The sequence below is a fragment of the Lissotriton vulgaris genome, chromosome 6 (assembly GCF_964263255.1).
Source record: "Lissotriton vulgaris chromosome 6, aLisVul1.2, whole genome shotgun sequence".
NCBI lineage: Eukaryota > Metazoa > Chordata > Amphibia > Caudata > Salamandridae > Lissotriton > Lissotriton vulgaris.
In genome coordinates this window covers 757,484,997-757,509,571 of record NC_141694.1, presented here as the reverse complement: position 1 = coordinate 757,509,571, position 24,575 = coordinate 757,484,997, and the positions used below count along the sequence as shown (strand labels likewise).

General features: G+C 43.9%; 1 protein-coding gene across 1 annotated transcript in view; it reads left to right on the top strand.

Moving 5' to 3' along the window:
• Positions 1-583: 583 nt before the first annotated feature.
• DCBLD1 (discoidin, CUB and LCCL domain containing 1) overlaps positions 584-24,575 on the top strand; it is a 258,277-nt gene continuing 234,285 nt past the window's right edge. Inside the window, exon 1 of the mRNA XM_086926742.1 lies at positions 584-975. Within this exon, the coding sequence (XP_086782868.1) occupies positions 873-975 (103 nt within the window). The 5' untranslated portion in view covers positions 584-872. The remainder of the gene's footprint in view (positions 976-24,575) is intronic.

The following is a 24,575-nucleotide window of genomic DNA, read 5'->3' as shown; positions in this document are numbered from 1 at the left end:
CAGCCAGATGCTATAAGTTTTATAAGTGCAGCCCTCAGCTCTAAAAGAACATTTTCTACACTATGGAGTGTCTGCTGGTTTTGCTCCCTTTCCGCTAAATGACTGGCAGCTGATGGTGCAAATCACAAACATCATGAGACTGGTGATCAAACACACGTATAAAGGGGTGCACGAAGCATATTAAGGTGCAATGTATAAAACTTTTAAGTTCTGAAAAAAAATGCATTCGTTTTCAAACAAACAGTATGATTTTCACATTTCTTTGAAATCAGAGACGTGGCTACTTTTGATGTGGCGGCACCGGTACAAGTCAGAGGCGTGCTTGGCACGCTACTGTCTGAAACGAGTGTCATTTTGGGACTACGTGAACACACCCTCTCAAATGCGTAATACTCACTTCTAGTGAGTGGCGGATGAGCGCGTGGGCAGGAGCCTGGCTGTGGTAGGGCAGGGTCTGGCTGTTGTAGGGCAGGAGTCTGGCTGTGGTGAGGTGCGCGCGGACTCCTTGGTTCTCCCTCCCGGGCTCACAGCATCTGCTAAGTGCGGCTGCAGGTTCGCCCCCCCGTGTTTCTGTTTCCCGCCCACAGCGCGAGAGGAGGAGCCACAGGGAGCGCTGGAAGTCTGCGCTGCTCCCGGGTGACAGCAGACTGGAAGCCCAGAGAGGAACTCCCGCAGCACCCGAGTGAAGCGAGGCGGGACTGGCCTGCAGTGCTGCCACCCCGGCCACTTCACTTGGAAGGAGGAAGAAGCGGGCGAGGGTGGGGGGCTGTCCGTACAGGAGCGGAGGGCCGACCGGACAGGAGCGGAGGGCCGGCTGAAAGTTAGCACTGGAGGAGCCTGGGAGAGGAGGAAGGAGCCGGCGCTTGAGGAACATGCTGCGGCCGCCGGGGAGCCAGGAAGCCGGCCGGGGCTCCCTCCTCCTGCTGCTGGTGCTGGGCGTGCTGCCGCTACACTGCCTGCTGGCTGACACCCTAGGTGAGTCCGTCCAGGGTCTGGTGGAGGTGGGGGTGCAGTACGGGCAGTGTCGTTGGAGCAAAATGCGATAGAGCGCGAAGTGCTGCAAAGTGCTCACCGGGCATACAGCGCTAAGGGGCACCAGAGAAGGCGAGTGCTCGCTGTGCACTTGTCGAGCCTGTAGGATTGGGGGGCTAGTGCTGTAATGGGGCAGTGGCAAAGCACGTCTTGCTGGGGCAGATGCAGTGTTAAAGGTGCACATGCGTTCTTGTTAGTGTAGTGCATTAAGTGCCGGGTGCAAAGGGGTAGCGTGAATGCACAAGGTGTGCAGCGTGTGTCTGCCCCATGGGGGTGCAAACAACTGCGGGTGTGATGCCCGAACCTGTTCTGTTTAATATCTCGGGGCAGGCGCTATGTGTGAGGAGGCAGCGTGGGCTGTGGTCTCGTGAGAGCGGCACTTCAGCCCTGCACAGGCGGTTTATTGTTATGCTTTCGAAGTCAGCAGGGGCGTGCAGGAGACCGAGAGTTGATCTGGGACAATGGCAGAGCTGTAGGTGGGCACTACTTATGAATCCATGTATCTGATGCAACAGAAAAATGCACCAAATCCATCCTCTGATATTGTTATTTTGACGTAGAAGCCTGCTTTTGTCGAGTTCGTTCTGTGATTCATGTGTTTGCTTTACTTGTTTACACTAGAATGCTTCTTCAATGCGTTTTTTTTTGCATCTCTGGGTAAAGTGGAAACCCCGTCATTTAGCTATTCACATGCGTATAGCGCTCCGTGCTGCAAGTGACGGGTTATACACCAGTTTCACGCCTCCATCCCTCCCCCAGTGTGCGTGGACGTCAGCTGCGAAACTTTGTTGTATGTAAACCGAGGCAGCAAGGTCGTAATTAATACGGCGAGTACTACAGTTTTCACTCTGTCACTCCAGATGTTCTATTGGGAGAAAGATTGACAGTTTATCTGAGTAATGTTTCAAGGGGAATTTGCACCCCCCAAGGTTTATGTGGCCCACAAGCTTTCGTTTCGGGGATGTCTATCAGATACGATCTAAACACCAGAAAATGATGTAATTCATTTAAAAAGTTGTTATTGATCAGTTACTAATTTAATGGAATGTCTAGTCACAGAAATGAAGCACCTGTACCCGCAGGGGTGCACATAGGCTCAGAAGCCGCCGCTCACAGGGCCTGACAGAGACACAGAACCTTGCATGGCAGCAGGCATCAGTTGGATGTCTTTGACAGACCATTCAAGAAGCACTGCTCGCCCTGGAAATACACGATGCAGATATGCTTTTTTGCTACCTAATGGTCAATCAATAGGTAAAGAAGCCAAAGCACTTTTTTATTAATTCATATGCTGGCCACGTGACTCATTCCTCAATTCCCCTTTTTGTGAAATGATCTTGTCTCCTTATTTTACTGGATGTAAACGCGAGTACTTCGATAATGTGCAGACGCAGACTTTTTTGGGAGAGCGGAGTATTTGCAGAATGTGAAAAGTACCATGCATACGTGAACCCACTATTGTTGCAAAGTCCCATCTCCATGTTTGGTTTTGCCCAGTGCTTATCTGAAGCCAGCTTGTATGATCCAGGGTTGTGTTTTTTATTTTTTATTTAAATCACCAGTTAATGGAGCAAACAGCCCCCTGGTGTCAAATGTGTGTTCATTAGTTACATGAATTGTTTTCACGCGAAGTGTTCCCAGATCTAGCAGACCGTAGTTCATCCCCGGGCCCTTGAACGTGTTACTGTGTATTGTAACACAAGTGACACTTCCGGGCGGATGCGTTCTTACAGTGTGGCGCTAAAATAGCACGTCTGGACCTCATGCCAGGCGGCAGACAGGACACCCAGAGGGGCGAGAACACAGTTAAACTGTGTTATCCTTTAAACAGTATCCATTTTGTCACTTGGAGTTTTGTCAACGAGCCCTTTTTTTGTATCGCAGTATTTCTGGCAGGTGGGTTTTTTTTTTTACCCTAACGAAAGAGCTGCGTTTGAACATGTTTGTGTAACGCCTGGGCTAACATTTGTTTTTCTTTTGGCTCGGCCTTTTTTTTGTTAAAAAGGCGACAGCAGCTGGTGACTTTATTTTCTTGAAGGAATAGTACAGTGAGTTGTGGCACAACTTTACCAGTTTTTTTTTTACAAAATGTTAAATGACCTGACCGGAAACTGTGGCAGATTGCGCTAATGGCCCCCTAAACGGGGCACGTGCATAATGCATCGTTCTCAGCGGATTTCACCTAAGGGAGAACTGTCACCATTATGTGAATGTTGAAAATTGCGAAACTTTCAAATATGATGCATGGCACATTCTACACATTTAGCCCTTGGTGAAAGCCCAGTTTGGTATCTTCAGGGAGTATTGCACGCTCTCTTAGTGCAGAAGAGTACATGTCGGCCATTCATCACAGGACGTCTTCAAACGACACTTCCTGGTAGGAGTTTTCATTTGCCCCCAATTAACGCTTTCAGCATGAACCTAAATGGTTTTCTAAATGACCACTTTAACATTTATTTTCTCTTCCACATACCCTTTCATGTTAGAATTGTTGGCAGAGAAGGGCTGCTTTATACACTTTGAATATCCGTTTTTTCAGGAAGGCAATCAGACCTAATTTAGAACATCATTAGAATTCTTGATTCACCTTAAATCATTTGGACTATTAATAAAACTTCAGGATTCATTTCAGATGTTGTGTACTATTTGGACATCTTATGTTATGCAGATTTGTAGAATGCACTATCGCACATGAGAATATTCTAGTGCCGAACAGGTGAGTCTAGCCAGGCCTGGATTCTAGTGGGGCTACTCGAAAAGCCAGGTCTTCAGTTTCTTGCAGAATTCAAGAAGTGAAAAGGAGGCCCTTAAATGTAGTGGCAGGTCATTACACACTTTAGGAGCAACATAGGAGAAAGTTAGACCACTGGATCTGAATTTCCATATGTGTGGGATTTATGCAAGTGTATTATGAACATGGCTCCAGCTTTTTAAGTTCTTTTTATAGGGTGACCAGATATGTCAACGTTTCTATTTTTGTACTGTGTAAAATACCAATAAAAATAATAATAAAAAAACCGGAATATTTAATAAACAGAAGTGGAACTACAACGTGTGAACTTAAAGAGGGCTTCTGAATGAGTTAGGACAGAAGTTGTTGACATAGAAAACACAGACAAGGATTATAAATTAAATGCAATTTTTATACGGAGAGTCATGTGTGTTACTTAAACTGATTCCTGAAAAAGCCCTCACAAAAATTGTGCATGGAAGATATAAAAGCATTACACTCCTTTCAAAACCGGGACATGAGTAGAAATCAGTGAAATTTGCCAGGGTAAATTATGAAAAACCGGGACATCTAGTCGACCTATTTATAAAGCCCTTACTTTGGTCATTATGTCAAAGCACTGACAATTGTTGAAATCTTATGGCAACACTAGTGTCTCAATACAAACACCCCTGATACAGATGAAGCTTTGCAATAACTTGTTTTCAGAAAAGCGAGCACAACTCTACTGCAGTTTTGTAAGCTTAATAGCTGTGTATGCTTATTTTAATTATATATAACTGTTTCCAAAATTACAGTTGGGTGCATGTATGGTTATAGTTTTCTACCACATCCTATATTTGAATCAGTGCTGCTGTATTCTTTTTGACAAAAACAGTGCTGGAGGTTTCTCTGGGAGTTGTTTGAACGCTGCTTATTCCGGTCTCCCATTTTTATATCTAATCTAGGTGCTTTGATAATGTCAGCCACCTTAAAAGTGAGGGGGCTGAATTTGTCTGTACAGAGTTATGTTGTATAGACTATTCATATTTAAACAGTTGCACATTGGCCTGCTATGCTAAGGTCACCCTCTTGCATTTTCTTGTAGTTGGAGACTGTTGTTGAAATTGACTTCCACTGCTAAGTCAGTTGTTTTCTGAAGACAAATGTTCTGGACACCTCTTTACCTACTCTCTCAAATACTCGTGGATAAGGAGGGAGGGACTTCATGGGTGTCTCTTAAATACATAATTTTATACTGTGTAGCCTGAGCAATATGGTAAGTGAGATGTGTTGTGGTTAGGTTGCTGGTTGCGCCTCATCTAAGTTGTAGGTTGTGATCCATCTAGCATATCTGACCTGAGTGGTGGTGTGACTAGATTTGGCTGTGGGCCTGTCTATCTGAGCGATCTTATGGCTAGGTTGTTAGGCCATCTGACCTTTGGGGCTGATGTTTGCCCTGAAGGATGGTGTGACCAAGTTGTTGGGCGTTGACACTTCTGACCCACTATCGTACTATCACCTAGTTGACAACCGACCTGAACTGGGTTGCTATGTGGCGCAGTTGTTGACTCAGCTACTCGGACCGGAAAGGTGTTGTGGCTAGGTTGTTAGCCAGTATGACATAATGGTATTGTAGGTATATTACGGTCTGTGAGCCCACCTGACCATACTGGTCTTTTGGGTAGGTTGTTTGCCTGTTTGGCCTAAGTTGTTTTGGAGATGGTTTATTGGTTTGAGCCAGTCTGACTTGAGGGATGGCGTGGTTAGGTTTTCGGCATATTGGATCTAAGTAGTAACTCTTGATTCTCAACTTAACCAAATGTTTTGATTGTCAATCAATCTTTTTATCACACAGTGCCTCCTTATGAGTGCCACAGTAATTACGCTAACTCAGTGTTGCGCAATATATGAAAAACATGACATTTAAATTTGCACTTTATCTTGAGAGACACTCGTGGGATCTGTAGGGACCCTCTCTTCAACTGCTGCAGTTATGTACCTTAAATAGTTTCCCAGGATTACCACGTCATGGGGTACGACTTCTTTTTATATGTTCTGCTTGTCTTCCTGGTTACTACAATGCTATGACTGCATTTTGTCACTAGAGCCTTGCTTTTAGAATTGTGTAACTTTTCTACAAGTCTTTGTGGAGTTTTTCTAATTATTTTTACCATTCCTCGCATTTATATGCTGTGACGAAAAGATGAATCCACTCCCAAGCGTCTAATTGTTAAATGAGTGTCACTCGTTTTAGGCTTGAATTCAAGAAAAACCTGTTCTGATGCAAGAGACTCGAGACAACACCTCAGTCAAAAGGAGGGTGACTCTCCCGACTTGCCAGTTTTTAAGAATGCTATTTGTGACTGTACGTTTCTCCAATGATTGCTTTTGTTGTCACCCCTGAAGCACACATTTGGATGGTATGTCACCACTTATAGCGAAATCTACATAAAACAACACAACTCTAAAAGAATAAATGACTGTTTTTTAATGCAATGGATACCTAGTTGATTGGAAAAAAGCTGCTCTAAAATGGATAATGTAAGTTAAGACTCTGCGATGGGGGATATGCTGTTATGGTTTCACGTCCTTTCTTGGTTCTGTTCACCTTGTTGGTTTAGGTCCTCTTTAGTGCTTCACACTCAGCACAACAGCTGGTTTTGAGGTTTGCTCAAAAGTAATACAGAAGCATTGCTGACATACTGGAGGAAGTCACAGTCGTGTTCTCTATTGACTTGGCGTTGTTTAGAAATGCTGAACCGTTTAGGGATCAATTTCTAGCTCACGGCTGTGACAAACCACAGTTTCTGGCCACTGCACAGCATGCGCGATCATTCCATCCCTTGTTTCCTCCATTCTAGGCCTTCCAATTCCCTTCGCTACTCGTCTCCTGGGTACTCCGGTGCTACTGGGCCTACAATTACGGTAGTAGAAGGTATCCTGGTTAATGCTCGTTCCCTTGTTAAAAACAAGATTATGTTTAGGGAAATGGTCTTAGATAGGAAACCGATTCTAGTGTTCATTACTGAAACTTGGGCCAAAGACTCTTCTGGCCCCGATCTAATCGAAGCGGTCCCTGAAGGGTACTGCCTGGCTAGACTTGACAGACCGGGTCGAGTGGGAGGTGGTATAGCGATTCTTCATAAAGACCACCTTCAATGTCACACTATACCTATTCCTGATTTCCCGGACTGTTTCCAAGCCCTTTATTTTACCATAAAGGAAGCACAGTGTCCATTCTTCCACGGAATTCTATTATATCGACCACCAGGCCCACGGACTGATTTTACTTCTAAATTCCTTCAAGCCTTGGAACCATACTTTGGTCGAGAACTTTTCCATCTTAGGTGATTTTAACTACCATTTAGAACGACAGGATATCTCTGACACTTCAGGACTCATTGAGGCTCTGGCTTCCTGTGGGCTCACGCAGCGAGTCAGTGGGGCCACTCATTGGGCAGGTCATACGTTAGACGGCATCTTTTCGAATGACCATCGTATAACCACTAAGGATCCGGTGCATCTATCCTGGTCCGATCACCTCGCAGTTCCAATCCATCTAGAATACCTCATGAGGGATGGAAGTAAAAAAGGGAATCATGCAATGGTTACGGCTAGAAACCTTAGGGACATCAGCAGCCATTCTTTTGCGCCTTGGGCTGCTAGCCTTTCTATCACGGGCATGGACAATGTACAGACTGCAGTTGGTCATTTTGAACAGGTTGTCACTGAAGCTATGAATGAGCTAGCTCCTATACAGACCCGACGTCGAGCAAGGAAGAGACCTTCTGCTCCGTGGTTCTCCGACTCCCTTAGGCTCCTCAGGCAAGAAGTGAGGAGGAAGGAGAGGCTCTGGCATTCTAGCTGGGACTTTAAGAATAAAGAAGCCCACAAACTCCTTGTCAGGAAATATAATGCTGAGATTGTGCAGGCTAAACAAGATTACTTTGTAACCCTGACAACCTCGCTCTCCTCCCCGAAGGAGCTTTTTAAAATTGTCGACTCGTTAGTCGACTTACAAACCCCTGACCCTGTTATTCCTTCGCAGGACCTATGTGATAGGATTGCCTCATTCTTCCATACTAAAATATTGGATATCCACCTAGCTCTTGAGAAACAAAGAGCTTGCATTAGTGTGTCTAATGCCCTGGCTCAGTCGAACGTGTCCACCTTCGATGCTGCCCCTCTAGGCACCCTGGACTCCTTCCCACCCCTAGAACCGCAGGATCTTGAAGTCCTGCTTAATAAGATCAAATCCGGTTCGCCTTTGGATACTTGCCCTCTGAAAATCATCAAGCAGTGCAGGGAGTCCTTCCTACCACCACTGCTAGAAATTATGAATCTAGCAATAAGAGATGGTGTCTTCCCCTTGGAATGGAAGAAAGCAGTAGTAAAACCTCTGCTAAAGAAGGCCTCCCTTGACCCGGAAGTCCTGAAAAACTTCCGTCCAATTTCGCTGCTTCCCGCCCCTGCGAAGATGCTTGAGGTACACCTGAATAAGCATCTTGCCGCCTTTGTGGAAAGCTCGGGTTGTCTTGACTCTTCCCAGCATGGATTCAGGAGGGAACATAGCACCGAGTCGGCCCTCACTGTCGTGCTCGATAACATCCGCACGACAGTGGATAGAGGCCAGACTACCCTCCTGGTCCTGTTAGACCTAACTGCGGCCTTTGATACCCTCTCTCCCTCAGTTCTTTCATCTCGCCTGAGGGATGTGGGGGTGAAGGGCGCAGCTCTAGATCTCCTGACCTCCTTCCTTACTGGGAGGGAACAAAGAGTCAAGATGGGTGAGTTTCTATCTCCATCCCGGCCTGTGCTATGTGGGGTCCCACAAGGGTCGGCTCTTAGCCCGACCCTATTCAACATCTATGTGACCCCACTGGCCAGACTAATAAGAACTTTCGGGATGGAGGTAGTTTCCTATGCTGACGACACCCAAATACTCGTCTCTCTCCCATTCAGATGTGCAGACCGTCTCCAAATTTAGATCTTGTATGGAGGCGGTTGGTCACTGGATGATTCAGAACTCTCTTAAACTGAATGGGGAGAAGACTGAGGTGATGGTGTTTGGTGGGAACGAAAACATCTGGTCTTCCAGCTGGTGGCCTGACTCGCTAGGAGTGTGTCCCTCCCCCACTACATCTGCAAAAAATCTTGGGGTGATGATAGATCCTGCCCTGGATATGGGCAGACAGGTGAGTAGGACCATCTCCACCTGTTGGGGCCTTATCCACACCCTGCGAAGGATCAGGAAATATCTTTCTGTGCAGTCCAGAAAGCAAATAGCTGTCGCGCTCATTGGCTCACGCCTGGACTACTGCAATGCGCTGTATGCGGGGCTAAACAAGACCCTCCTGCAGCGCTTGCAGGTTGTCCAGAATGCCGCGGCCAGATTTGTCCTGGATGTTCCTAGACGCTCTTCGGCCACCTTGGCCAGAAAAACGTTGCACTGGCTCCCTGTAGAGTACCGAGTACGGTTCAAGGTCCTGTGCATGACATACAGAGCCATTGCAAGGAACAGTGACTCTGGAGTGGGTTCTATCATTTCCCACTACATCCCTGGAAGGAATCTGCGTTCCTCCGGGAAATTGCTTCTGTCAGCCCCTCGTGTGCGAAGAGCTAAATGGGGTGGCAGGGCTTTTTCCACTTTAGCTCCCAAATGGTGGAATGATCTTCCTTTGGATCTCAGGTCCCTACCCTCCCTGCAGACATTTCGCGGTGCCTTAAAAACCCTCCTCTTCGTGCAGGCCTATGTGTAATGATGATTGATTCAGACTTTTGATATTATTGTTAGGCGCCTTGATACCTGCGGGTCATTGTTTTGCGCATTATACATTTTTATCAATCAATGTCCTCCCCAGACTCGCAGTGGGATGTGAGAACCTGGTGCCCGACAACGGTCCTCCATCACACTCCAGGTAGAGAGGTCTAGGATATTGAGTATCACTGCTTTACTCTCAGCAGTCCACAGCTGATCATACAATTCCACTGGCGCCTCTCTCTTCATTACAAAGCCAGCGTCAAATTATATTGTATAGTAGTGCCTTGAGGTTGCAAATATCTGTCTACATATGTAATGCTCCTCTCGGCCTTGCCAAGGAACATTACTTTGAACAAGAGTGATAAATAAACCCCGGTTTGCGTCAGGCACGTTTCTGAGCACAGGGGTATCTTCCATGAAGTACAAGCTCAGCCTTTAATTAAAAACAATATTTGCTTTTCTTAACCTTTTCAATGCTTAGGTGAAGACTGGAAGGCTAGCCACAGCTTGCTCAGTATCCCACTGAAAGCAATGGTAGTGTTCATAGAAATCTGCTGGCCCCAATGCAGATATATTCATCAATCTTGACTGTTCGCAATATATATAGTATTTTGCTAGGCGTGCCGTTCATTGAAACCATCCTTGACTATTGATGAGAGCTCGCTCTAGTCAAAATGGCTTCAGCTTTGTTTAGAATCATTTTTACAGCTTATATTTTGAGTATAGGCCTTGGGCAGACAGGGCCCGGTTGGGATCAACCACAGTCCTTTTGGCGTCACTGGTATCTTTCTTGTGCTGTAAACTTGACTGAGAGCCTCGTCTTTTGACAATAGGCTTAAAGCACTTTTCATCCTTAAAGTTGTAGTTTTTACTTGATTCAGTGACTGTAATCAGAAGATATTTCCCTGCATTTAAGATGTGCAAATTGCACCTAATTGTCTAATGGGAAAGACATTTTGACAATCTGTGCGCCTTATATTTGACTGACGCAGTTCGCTGTCAAGTCTTTAAGCTGTTGAAAGGCGATGTGATCCTTGGTGTTTCAGAGTAGATAATCACCATGTCAAATGTCCAGTTATCTTTGCAGCATCATATTGAATCATCGGATACTAATACTGTGACCATACTTATTTTCTTTCTTAGCAGAAAGAGATGCCGTCAATATTTAACATGTGTTTGCTACCCAGCGGCCCCCTCCAGATAAGTACTGTTGTAAAGCTTCTGTTTAGGATGGTTCTGTCGAGCTTAAAGTTCTTGCAGCTGATGTTCTCTTCTTCACCTAGGAGGAGCAGTCGCATTGTTGATTTAATCTATCAGCTTTTCCAGGATCACAAGCCGATAATGATTGTTGTACTTTAGCTATTTGCTGCTTATTGACGGGTATCTTAATTCATTTATCTGCAGGTGCTTTATATATAAGGCTCCCAGTTTTCTGTTTTTACAGATTTTTACAGATAAACACAGACACAAGTTTTTTCTTTCTGTATTTATTTTGGAAAGTAGAAAAATACACAGTAGCGGTCGGCAGTAGGTGTTTCTATAGGGCGGTGACGTGGGCAGGAGGAGGGGCAGGGTGGGGGGAAATAATGTATGGATTACGGAGTTTTACAGGTAAGTAAACATTTAAATACATAAAACGAATTTCGTTGCGCGCACTGCATCACATTTGGTGATGCAGTGTGCGCAACGAAATTCGTTTTATGTATTTAAGTGTTTACTTACCTGTAAAACTCCGTAATCCATACATTATTTCCCCCCACCATGCCCCTCCTCCTGCCCACGTCACCGCCCTATAGAAACACCTACTGCCGACCGCTACTGAAAATACAGAAAACCGTGCTTCATGTTGGTGGCTCGCCATGGTATCTTTCGTGATTTCCAGGACAATAGCTGAGCAGATAGACAGCATGGGAAGTAATAAAAAAAAACAGGTTGAGATTTCCCTAAATACAGACATACATGGACATATATTTATGTTATAATGCTGATATTTACCTATGGGTGTAGTGTTTCGCTATATTTGACTGTTTAATTTGCTAAAACGTGACGGGGAGAAAAGTATGAGTGCATATTTATCAGTAAAATAAATGTGGAAATATACCATATTGCAACTCCATTTATTCTCAAAACCTAAAATAAATATGGACAAATAGCAATAAGGTGGCCAAAAAAGAACTATGGATAAATACAGGCGGAAATGTTAAAATAATAAATACCATAAAACTGGGAGCCCTATTTATACAAAAACCGTAATCCAGTCTCCAGCTTTTTCAGTGGCAGTTTGCTGGTCACTGCTGGTATGTGTTGTGTTGATGATTGCACTCCTTGTAAGTCATCCTCATGCTTCTATAAACGTGTCCCTCGTTGGCATAATTTTTGCATACACATGTCTGTTAGTAACGCGCTATTTATTACTCAACTGTTGGCGGCTGTAGAGCAAATTTGTTTTTTCTCCTAAAACAATGCAATATTTTGCCCGTCATCCTCCTGCGCCATCTGGCACAAGGGTCAACCTGGCTCCTTTCAGGGCCAATCTGGTAGGCGCCTCTGCTAGTAACCCATAGAGCTGACCCTGCTTGTCTTTCTTTTCTGTCTGCTCCGCCGATTCCCATTTTAAGTCACATGCTTATAGTGAAGGCTGGAGTCTACCCAATTTAGACTTTTTTGTAGAGGAAGTAGGAGTTATCACTTACATTCATTGTCCCAGCTCCGTAAAAATATTTCCAAATCCATGACCTGAAGCGCTCCTTGTACTAACCATTGAACTATCTGTGGAGAAGCTCAAAGATAGTTGGTTTCCTCTTGACCTAAGCGGATTAAGAAATTCACACCCTGAAAGCTTTGCAGCGATTCTTTGCAACAGTCCTCTCTTTTTGAGAATCTTAGTGAATGAAGCATCTTGAATTCCATGCTTCAGTAGCACAGTATAGACCAGGAAGTGCATACCATGATAAAATAGGAATGGCAGTGGCCATTGACTTGTGTGTCCTGAGGAATGGAACCTGTGACCTTCTTTGTTACGTTTACAGTAGTTTAGTTTTACTAGACAAGTGGACTTGGTAGTTTTACAAGTACTTCTCCATCTTATTCTTTGGTGACTTGTGGAAGGCACGTTCGCATTTGTATTAAAGTTGTTTGCTGTGGGAGTAAAATGTGTGCATTAGGAACCAGCGTCCCAGAAGTGAAGCGATGTCTGTGTAAGTAGATGAAGTGAGTCTGCGGGTTCAAATGCTGAAAGGCAGAGCCGCTCCTAAAGTCAGTATGTGACACCACACTGTTACATCTCAGCTTGTTCAGTCCTTCTTTTATGGAGAACTGCAGCAAATATTTTTCTCTTTTGTGAGAAGATGGAATAAATGTGGGAATTGAACCCTACAGTGTAATGCGATTTTTTTCAAAATTGTATGCATTTAGCCATTGCAGCCAAGTATAACATCACATTGCCTGCACATGATCTTTATGTTGAATTTTTTACAAGAATCTTTGATGTTAAAAATAGTCTTCCTCCAAGGAATTTGTGCATCACTGCTGCCCCTGCTTGCACTCTGCAGTCTTGAGTGAAATCTATAAATAAAGTGGCTGGTGGTATTCAGAAGTTCGTTGGAGATTTCCTTTTTAATGCTGGTTGTTCAAAAAATAAAACAACTCCCATGCAGAATTTCTCTCATAGGAGAGGTTCAGAGTGCTAGATTCCAAACTAGTGCTGCATTTGTGTCTTGCTGAAATTATAGGATGCGTTTTTGTGTAACATTTGAATGGGTGAGTTTTCTTGCCAGTAAATGTTTTGCTAATGCTGCGACTGCTCAATTGTTGAGACACCATGATTGTTGTTCTTGACATTGCTTGGATGCGTGTCTTCAAGTGTTAATACATTGGACAGCTTTTTTTTTGTTGCTTTTTTTTGCCCTCATACCACCTTTGTTTGCAAAGTCAAGCCTGACATCCGACCTGTACCACCCCAGGCTATTTGCAATACCACAAATATTCCTGCGTTCCAGCCCAACTAGTTTCCTGGTTGCTGGTTTCACGCAGGTGTAATCATAGGACATAAGGGATTAAGTTCTTATTATACCATTCCAGTTCAGGAACTCATCCCAGATCTTAGTTTGTGTGTCAACCTCGATTCCTATGTCCATTTTACAGATATGTTAACCGCCTGGAGCCGGTCCGAACCATGAGGTGGTGCAGTGCCTACCCATTTTTTACAAATCAATCTTCTGTTGAGAAGGATCACATAGAAAAGTTCGCCGATAGGGGCAAGGTCGGCTGATCCTCCACCCCTATCATAATAAATGTTAAGCTCATATTAATATTAGTACACAGAATTTTGTTTATTACTTTCTCGACTCAAGACCAATAGTCCTGTAACAATGGGCATTCGAAAAACATATGCTGATCATCCGCACTTAACATACCACATCTATGACATCTTGGGGCTACGGCTGTAACACATTTTGACAACTTTTGGGGTGTCCAATATAGCCTATTGACTGTAAAAAAGCGGCTCCTTTTCAGATTTGCTGGCTTGACCACTCTATAAAGTAGTTTGAAAATAAGTTGCCACATTCTCTGTGGCTCCCTCTTCTAAATAGCATCATCCCAGATCTCATGATGTGATTTCAACTTCTTGTCTTCAGAGAACACCAGAGTCCGGTACCAGTCAGTAACTTCCTTCCTTCCCGGGGCCTCGTTCTGCAATTTCTTTTCGAACTCCCAGATTCCACCGATCTCGCTCCTGTGTGCCTCCCCCCCCTAGCAACTGCAGGTATTTAAACTTTGAGAGGGAACCCCCTGTCTTAGCCAACAAGATTTCCCATGGGACCACCTCTTTCATCACCATGAGATCCCCCCCCATAGTTCAATTCCCGCCCTTTTTAATGGGATACTTAACTGGTCCTGCAAGCATTCAGGTGTACCTGGTGAGTCCCATATTGGTGCACCATCCGAAAAGTACCCCGTTCCAAGTATGTTCCTTATTCCTACCCATAGGATTAGTGCTGCCTTCAGCGTCTTCAGTCTAACTTTGAAAAAAAAGAAATTTGCCCCAAATTTTTAAAGAAACACTTTTGAGCCCCACTCCTTAAGTATCTCCTCCACTAGTCCACCCCACTCCAAGGGCCCCGGTGTACCTAAGAGAGCTCTGCAATTCTTGAACTGAAAGGCCATGCAATATAATCTTAAATCCAGGAGTGCCAATCCGCCTTCTCCCAGTTTACGCCTCAATTGTTTTTCAAGACAACAGTGCTCCCCTGGCTGCCCAGAAAAAACTGCCCAATTTGCCCTGCATTTCATTGATCAAGCCTGTGGGAAAAGTCAGAGGGACGCAATTAAATAGGAATGTCAACTTGGGAAGTAACACCATTTTAATTAAATGTACTCTTCCATATAGTGACAAAGGCAAGTTCTTCCATTGAGTAAGTATTTTCTCGATTTCCTTTACTACCCTCTCCAGATTGTGCTGAGGAATTCCCTCTAATGAATTAATAATGCCTATTCCGAGATACCTGATCTCTCTTTGGACACTCCTCCAATTTGAGAGGTTCCAGCACATTCTCCCGGTTTTCTCATTATTTACCAAATAGCCTGAAAAAGCTCCAAATTCTTTTGCTAATAGCTCCACCCTGGGGATTGTGACAGCCAGATCTGCTGTGTTATAAGGTCATTCGCGTATAACGCGTTTTTATTTTTATATGCACCTGCACGGAAGGCGATAACCTGATTATCATGGCAAAGCATCTGGGCAAATGGTACAATGTATATATCGAATAATAATGGAGAAATGGGGCACCCCTGTCTCGTCCCTCTAAGAATCATAAAACTCCTAGTGAGAGAACCGTTGAGGAGGATCCTAGCTGTAGAGCGATGATATAGAGCCTTTAGTTTTGTTACAAAATGTGGCCCAAAACCCATGATCTCCAATCCTACCCATAAATACTCCCAGCAAACCCGATCAAAAGCCTTGGCGGCATCCAATGTGACCGCTGCCAAGGGTACTGATCAAGATGTAGCTATGTCGATACAACCGATCAGCTGCTGGGTCAGTTCATGCATCAGTCTCCCAGGGACAAAGCCCTTCTGGTCTTCATGTTTTTGCTGAGGAGCAATTCTAGCCAGCCTCCCTGCTAAAATGCTAACAAAGATTATATAGTCTGCATTTAGCAGGGATATCGGTCGATATGACTCTGCTTTTGCCGGGTCCTTGGCTGGTTTTAATATCAAGATTATAGAGGCCTCTCTCCATGATTCTGGGGCCTGTGTCTCCCCCATATATACCATATTAAAACGGCTTTCCCAGACAGGCAGTACTTCCTCTATTAACATTTTATATACTTCTGAGGGGATAGCATCTAAACCAGCGGCCTTACCATTCTTATCTCTTTTTATTGCCACCCTAATCTCATCGTGAGTGATTGGCACTTCCACTATTTTTTTTTCCCTTCACCATTCTGCACAGGTAGATCAAGCATGCTAAGCCATCTTTTGAGTTTTTGGGGGTTTGGGGTAACATCTTCCTAGTAGAGCTGTGAAAAGAGTGTCACTACATGTTCCTGCATTGCATCCCAGTTGTCAAACACCACCCCTGACTCCCCCTTCAGCTCCTTTATCTCAATCCTGGTTCTTTTGACCCTGGACTTCCAGGCCAGCAAAGCACCCGCTTTCTCTCCATACTCTAATTCCTTCACTTTGCAGCTTGCCATCTTTCCTTGCACTTCAACTCCAGCCTGATCTTATATTTTAGTTGTGCCTCTTCTGAACTCCTTTCCAACCTCTCCCTTTCCTCTCCCACGCTTATAGAATGCAAAGCTTCCTCAACGTTCCCTACTTCTTTTTCGATGTTTATTAATTCCACCCTTTCTTCTCTGCTTTTTTTGCAGGCTAGGCTTTTTAGGACCCTGCGTATATATGCCTTAAAGACATCCCATATTATTCCAGGGGAGGCAGTATCTTTATTATTGATAAAGTATTCTAATGCTGCCTTTTTCAAAGCTATCTCCACTCTTCCATCTAGGAGAAGGGCGCGCTTTAGTGTCCATCTCTTGCAGGGCTGCGGTCCTGGAGCCTGTCAAGTAATAATAACTGCTGAATGATCTGAGATGTGGGCTGGAAGGTGCTCAATCTTTTTGATATTGGTTGCAAAGCATCTATCTACCAAAAAGTAGTCTAGTCTTGAGAAGTGATTGTATTTTTTACTATGATAAGTATACCCTCTCACCTTCCCTCTCAGATGCCTCCAGAAATCTAGTAGGTCTAGATCCTGTATCAGATTTTTCAATGCATTCGTCATTCTGGGAACAGGAGCACTCTCCCTTCGCGTTGAACAATCCATTATAGGATCCCCCAGCACATTCAAGTCCCCGCCCACAATCGCAGGTGCGGAGATATCCGCCAATCTCAATTCCAATTCTATAATGTGCTGTGGATCGTCCTTATTGGGTCCATAAAACCCGACCCATATAAAATCACTATCCGCCCATCTCATTCTGGCTAGAGCCCATCTACCAGAGCTGTCCGTACTCGACGGCTTAAGCTCGATCCCACTGCCACTTCTAATTATGATTGCAACCTTCTTTCAACGTAGTGCTTGATCAGAGGCAATGACATTTTGGACCCAACCACACATACCAAACAACTCCTTACTTTCATTTGGTAGTAAGTGTGTCTCCTGTAAGATCATAATTTGTGCCTGACTGTCTTCTAAATACTTCAGCACTTTCCTCTGTCTGGGTTTAGACCTAAGACTATTCCATGCGAGTATGTCATTTCTTGGGGTTCTGGCCATAATACTTCCTCCCATATTTCACCTCCTGCTTCATTATTGACTTATTAAAACACTTCCACATAAGGGGTTCTGAGGACTTTTTTTTTTGTTTTTTTAACCCATTGCACCCCACCCGTGCCCACACACCCCCACCACCATCCCACCCCACCCCCTTTAGTCAACCCCGGGGAACCCTCCCTCTCTTTTTAGGCATACAAATGCCTATGGGCACACCATTGGGGGAATTTAAACTAATTCAGCATTATACAAGAGAGCAAACTATCCCAGTGGTCCAAAGTTGGTCACTTAGCAATATCGCCCTACTTTTTGATCCTATCAATTAGGGACTCAACAACTTCTACTGTCCAAAAATTGTACATTTGATTATCCCACATAATGCGCAGCATTGCTGGTAATTTTAACTGAATCTTCGCTTCCAACTTCCGTAGCTCGTCCATCTTGCTTCCTAGCTCCCATTGCCTTTGTTCTATAGCTTTACAAAGGTCCAACCTAACTAGCAGTGAGTAGCCATCTTCTAGGAATGGGCCGTTTTTTAGGGCCCCTCTGAAAATTTCCTCTTTGATGGTGTAAGAGAGAAAATTCACAAGGTTCTTCCTAGGTTTAACCCTTTGGAGACTGCGATGGAAAGGCGCTCTCTGTGCTCTTTGAACTTCATGCTCAAGATTAATATCTTCCCTGCCCTTCAAGATCGTATTCCGTAGCAGCTTGATGAAAAAAGCCTTCATATTCTTCCTCTAATTTCTTTGTACGAAAGGTTACGTCATCCAGTTTTTGAGCTAACTCCAAGCAGGATGCTTGTATGCCTAACTGATTTGCTTCTGAGACCTCAAATCTATGCTTGATTTCATTTGTCAGACCCAATAGAATGCTTGCCAGCGAGGCTTCTGAGACTTCTGAGTTCCCCTGGCTCACTTCTGATATTCCTACGCCCGATCTGCTCTATCTATTTCCATTCTGAGCTTGAACAGAAGCTCCTGGCACAATAATGGTGCAAATGAGTGACGTTAAGCAAAATAAGAAGATAATGGAAAGGAAAGTCAAACAGTACCTGATGAGGCAAAGCTGTGAATAATAGTTGCGGAGAAGTCAGAAAAAAATACATGCAAGTGTAAGGAGGAGATTGTGATATGCCTAAAAATAAGGTTAGGAGCAGGTTGACTATCATATTGTCTGCATTCAGCCATAATGTTTAATCAAAGAATTGACGCAATTGATAATGCAAACCGATGAATGCCTTAAGATCTTGTTTACTGCTATGCAACCCTTGTCTGTAGTATACCTAATGTAATTTTTTTTATTGAATTCAAATAATTGTGTGAGGTACAGTATCATAACCTAAACTCTTCAGTGAGATGTTTGGATCTAGGAGAGTGCACCTGGTGTTTGGTAATTTGGGTACCTTTTCTTAGAGTTGTGACTGTGACTGCACTCGGATTATCCCGTTTGCTCTTGCTGAGGTTATTGGGGAATTCTACTGGTTGCATGACAATGTGGACCCATGCTCCCAACCCCACTACCTTAATCATAGGCGATTGCTGAAGTTGCTAAACACTCAATTGCAGTGTTTCTTTTTATTATTGGATCACAGTTTCTGAAATTAGATCACTAAAAGTAGCGGTTTTCATCTTTTCTTTCACATGATTTGTAGTTTTCTTGAATTTGGGTTTGCCGTATATTAAAATTAAACTGAGAAAGTAGTTTCTCTTTTGATACAGGACTGTTTACTCCACTAAAGACCTTTAACAGCTCATTCTTAATTTTTTTAAATTTAATTTTAACCCTTCATGTTATTTAGTGGACTGAATAAATGAAATGAATAAAATACAATTTGTATAGCGCGATGGATACCCCGAGGCCTCCCAGCGCTATGGACAGCGACAACCAGTGGTCAAAAGGAGATTAGATGCAGTTGATAAAAAGCCATGTTTTCAAAAGTCTACGAGAAGCCAACAAATTGGGCTCCTGATGAAGATAAATCGTGAGAAGGTTCCAGAGGGTGGCCGAATTACATGTGAATGATCGTCCACCACATCTGGCTCTTTTTATTTTAGGTGGTAGGAGAAGATAGGCAGTAGTTGAACGAAGGGGCCTTTTAGGTTGGTAGGGTGTGACCAAAGATTGGGTGACGGCAGGGCCGTTCTTCCAGAAAGCTTTGTGGGCCAGGTACATGGCTTTAAACTGGATCCTTTCTCTAATCGGCAACCAGTGCAGGGTCACTAAAGCTGATTTTGCAGACTGTTGGCGGGGGATCTGCTAGAGCAGATGAGCAGCACAGTTTGAATAGTCTGGAGTTTCCTGGTTGTATATTGAGGAGCACCCAGATAAAGAGCATTCCCATAGTCCAGGCGAAAGAGAATAAGATCCTGGACCATGATTCTTCTGGCTTGAAAGGGGAGAAGGGGTAGAATTTTCTGCAGCATTCTAAGTAGGCCAAAGCATGTGGCTGAGAGTTTCACTGCCTGGTGATTGAATGTGAGGGAACAGTCAAGCCACATGCCTAGACTCTTAATCTGCTCTTTTGGGGCTGGTGCGGGTCCAAGGCAGTTGGGCCAAAGGAGGGCAGAGTTAAATGTGGGATTTGCCCAGGAGCATAAGCTCTGTCTTGTCGCCATTAAATTTGAGGCAAGAAAGCTCCATCCAGCTGGCAACCTCCTCTAGGCAACAACCTAGGGTGCTAGATGACTGCTCTTGGTGGTTTAGCTCCACCACGAGTTGAGTGTCATCTGCGTAGGTGATGATTCTTTTACCAAATGGATGGACAATCTCTGCTGGGGGCTTCATATACACATGTTAAACAGTGTAGGGCTCAGAGAGGATCCCTGAGGCACCCCACAATTAAGAGGCCATTGATTGGAGACCGCATCACTTTCGAAGACCTTGAATGACCGCTTGTTTAAAAAGGATTGTATCCATGTTAGAGCAGTACCGGATACTCCCAGGTTTTTAAGTCGGAGGATGAGGGTATTATAATTTACAGTGTCAAAAGTGGCACTGAGGTCAAGGAGGATAATCGCAGCATTAACTCCTCATCCAAGATCCTCCTTGCCTCCTCAGTTGCTGCGGGCAGGGCGGTTTCAGTCCCAAAGTGGGGGCGAAAACCGGTCTGGGAGGGGTGGAGTAAACTATTTGACTCAAGGTAATCCACCAGAGTAGTATTAATGTGTTTCTTGAGAATTTTGCTCACCCAGGGAAGAAGGGAAAGGAGCCGATAGTTGAAAAGATCGCCCTGATTTAAGTTGGGTTTCTTTGGGATGGCTTTAACCATGGCACACTTCCAGGCTGGGGGAACAATGCCGGATGAAATGGAGGAGTTTACAAGGTCAAGAATTACCGGGGAAATTATATTGTTGGCTAACGTAAGGATCTGCGGGGGTGCAGGGTCTGTCGGGGAACCAGATTTGAGTTTCGTAATGATTGAACCCAGTAGTGCAAGATCAAGAAGGGGTACTGTTCAAGGGAAATTTGGATTCCAGGTTGTGGATCTGGTATAGATGACACAACATGAACGTTCTGAGGAGTTGGAAATGAAACATAAATGTTTTGAACCTTATGAGAAAAAAATTCTGCCAAGCTATTACAGCGTGAAATAGCGCCATCTTACGAGGGCTGTTTCTGAGGGTTTTGGCGATGCAGAAAATTTCTTTGGGAGAATTAGCAGCTAAGTTAATTTTTTCTTCATAGAAGACAGCTTGGGCAAGTTTAATTGCAAGTTTATACATGAAGAACGCAGACTAAAGCGTTGATTCTTAATCCAAAGTGAAAAGCCTCTTGTGGGTAATAGATAGCAGACATCAAATTAACTCTGTGATCTTGATCCTCTAATTTGTACAGAAGATATGTTCCCCCCCCGCTCTCCGTCTTATAGACTGATGGATGTTCCAGGTGTTTTCTCCTTCAATTGGAAGTGCTTCTGTGCTCCACATGGTTGTCTTGGGAGCCACAGCCTGCACAAATTGCTGGTCCAACATTACCCAGGAGCTGTTTGATTTCTGGTTTGGAAGCAATACCACATGTTATCATGTCATTACATCTACTGTAGTTGTCAGTCGATGAGCTATCTGAATTAAGAGAATACCTAGTAGTAAAAAAGTAAATATGAATGAGCATGACCTTTCAGCACAGCCATGTACTTTCTTGAGGGCTGCAGTTTTTCCTGAGAAAAATGATTGTTCTCCCTATTGGGAAATGTTTGAAGTTACATCAGTTAATATTTACTTAGAGGATTATTATTTGGAGCATTCTGCCCAATACTATCCATTCTCGTCTGTTCTGAATATCCATGTTCCCCTTCCCTCGAGTTCTGCAGTACGCTTTTGTTTCTTAGCTTCAATTCAGGTGTCTTTGTACAGTGGCTGCTGTACAGGCAGCACGCCCTGATCCAGGAAGGTGTAAGAAGTACGCATCACTACAGGGCCCGCTTTATACCTCTTTGTAAGTGCATCAACAATTCCCTTGTTTACATATGTAAGCATCCGCCTCTGCTTTCTTACCAGTGTTATTATTATATGTCAGTCTTACTGTCTGTATCTACTAGCCTTTGGCTCTTTCTAGGCCTATGTAAGGGATCTTGGACTACTTTTCAGTTAGACCTGCTTCAGTTTTAAATATGGGCGCTCCCACCATTGGGTGGATGTACATTGTAAATTGTCTTTTCCTTCAACCAGCACGTAGTGTTACCATCCTTTCCAATATTTCCCAGTTTTGTGGAATAGATGAATCATAAAAAATGTTTAACCAATTAAGGATCACTTTGCTCAAATGTTGTTCTAGGTGGAAAAGGAAGGTTGTAATGATATGACTGTTAAAAATGTTTCCTTTTGCTATTGCATAGATTAGTTTGGCAACCCACAGTCTTACGACACCTGTAGTATAGGCAATTTTGTAAGATCCTATTTTTTGGTACGTACACTGGGATCAATATATACTGATCATTAGGGGGGTGGCAGAGCTGGCAGGGTCTAGAAAACGCAAACGCAAATGATAGAAATTGCATGATGTGCTTCACCAGTAGAACATCGTGATCCAGCACAAATTCCAGGCTATGTACAGAGCTAAGTTTTTTACCGACTCTTCTGGCGTTCACTCAAGCCTGGCAAAGGTTTTAATAAGCTTGTGAGCTCTTTACTTCCTTGCTTCACTGATTGCAGATTGTGCTACATATCCTTGTCATAAGGATGAGAATGGATTCCAATGAAAAGCTGTAAAGACTTTTGAGATGCTTCGTATTCGATCCCCATTTAAGAACAGAGCAAAACGTAACACCGGACAAAGTCTTAGCCATCAAAGCCTTAGCTGTACTAGCCTTGCATGGTCAGAACTAGCAACAGGTGAGTATGTTTGTAAGTTCTTGTTTGAGTAGTAGCCTGTTATTCCAACACCTTCGGCAAGAAAGGCAGGTTTGCTGTATAACGATAGCTCAGTGTTTTTTTTGCAGTACATTGGTTTTATTGGATATGGATATTTTTTAGCAGCTGGGATCTTAGATTAACACACGTTTTTTAAAACAATTGCAATGGGCTCTACTTCAAAGTGTATTGGCACTTTAGATGATAATCTATGGGAGACTTGTACCCCTCTGATACGAGTATAAACATTGTCACATTTAGAGCAAAACATTTCTATATACAAAAAATGCAACCAGGTGACATTGGAGGATTTACTACCTCGTGAGGTCGGGGTTTGTGCAATGGCTATCCCATTTAGTAAAGGTGAGGGGCAACTTGTTGTTCTGTCTCAGCATGCCTTACATGGTGTCTCATGTATGTGAAATAGAAGCAGATCCATGTATTTGGGCACCTATGGTGACTCTTCGGCAGCATGTGTATGCGGATGTAAGAGAGAAGGCTGTAAGAGAGAAGGCTGTAAGAGAGAAGGCTGCCAGCATGTTGAGTGCACCAGGGGAGCGCTGATGGCAGCACTATGCTTTCACTATCCCACAGTGAACTTGCAAGTAAATGTGAGCATTTCACCCCCTATGGGAAGTAGGAGCTGGAAGGGGCAGCTCTGAATCTAATACAGGAACTGGCTATAAGCCTGTCTTGACCTGTCCACTGAGCCCCCAGTACAGTGGACAATTGGATGGCGTTGCTGTCCCTGCCCCGCCCCTCTTCACTATCTTTGCCCTGATTATGCCGCTTAGCTCCTGTAGGTAAAGCAGACTTGAGGGTGTCTGAAGACTTAAACAAAGCATTTCAAAAATAAAGAAAACGGAGGTGAGGGAATGAAATTCTCTTCCAACTATCTATTTAAAAAAAATTCCTGAGCGTGTAGAAACATGATTTTGATCATGTTTGTTCCGTTAATGTGTAGGACTGAAGTATTTTACATAAGTCTAGTTACACCAGTTTTCTGGTCTTTATTGCTGAGTAGATCCAGCATTTCCAGATACCAAACACTATGTCGTCGGCCCAATGCTGAGAAAAGCCTAATTTGAGCTCTCGTACAACCTTCGTGAAGCTATTGTGCTTAAAGGTAGCTCCTCTTTAATTAATTCTTTCTCTTCAGTTGATTAAGCTCCTCGAGCACGATCATGAGTGCATATGTTGCATTACAATGAACGGAATTTTTCAATAACATAAGGCACTACAAATATTAGTCCTGCACCTGTCTCACTTCTCCTCACATAAACTTCCATCCCCACACAATGGGATCAGAAAGAAGTAATACAAGACTGGTTCAGTGCATCCATGCCCCTCGATTCCGTCCTTTTTGTCCAGCCCTATGTATTTACTGCGTATCACGGTCCTCATTGGCACCGTTCAAGGACAGGGATTCTTTTTCTGTTTTAAGATAGTTTGTTTGTGCCTACGTTATTTGTACTGCTTTTTTGGTTGTAGTTTGTTTGCCACTGTACTGGTAGTTACTGAGGTTGGTCAGGTGAGGAGCACGCCAACAAAAGAGGCTCTGTCTGCTTCATATGATCCCCATGTCAAAATCACAGGCAAGAGCTGGTTGTCTAAAACTAGTAGTTGGTCTTCTAATTTTGACCATAGGATTGCATCTGCCTAGTGCTTGAACTCGCACACTTTGGATCAGATCAATTCTACATGTTAAAAACTGAGATGTGGGCAATTCCGTCTGTGTAGGGCAACGGTCTATGTTCCAAGCTCACAGGGTTTCAATAAAAAACATTTCAGTCGTCAGCACCAGCCCTTTCACCTGTTCATCATCCTTAACATCTATGGAGGAAACTTCAGATAACTTGTGGGACGTGTTGTTCCCTTTTTTTAACCTATAACTTCTTTGAATTTGAGCGTAGGTTTGTCCAATAGGCTATCAGCCACACTTGT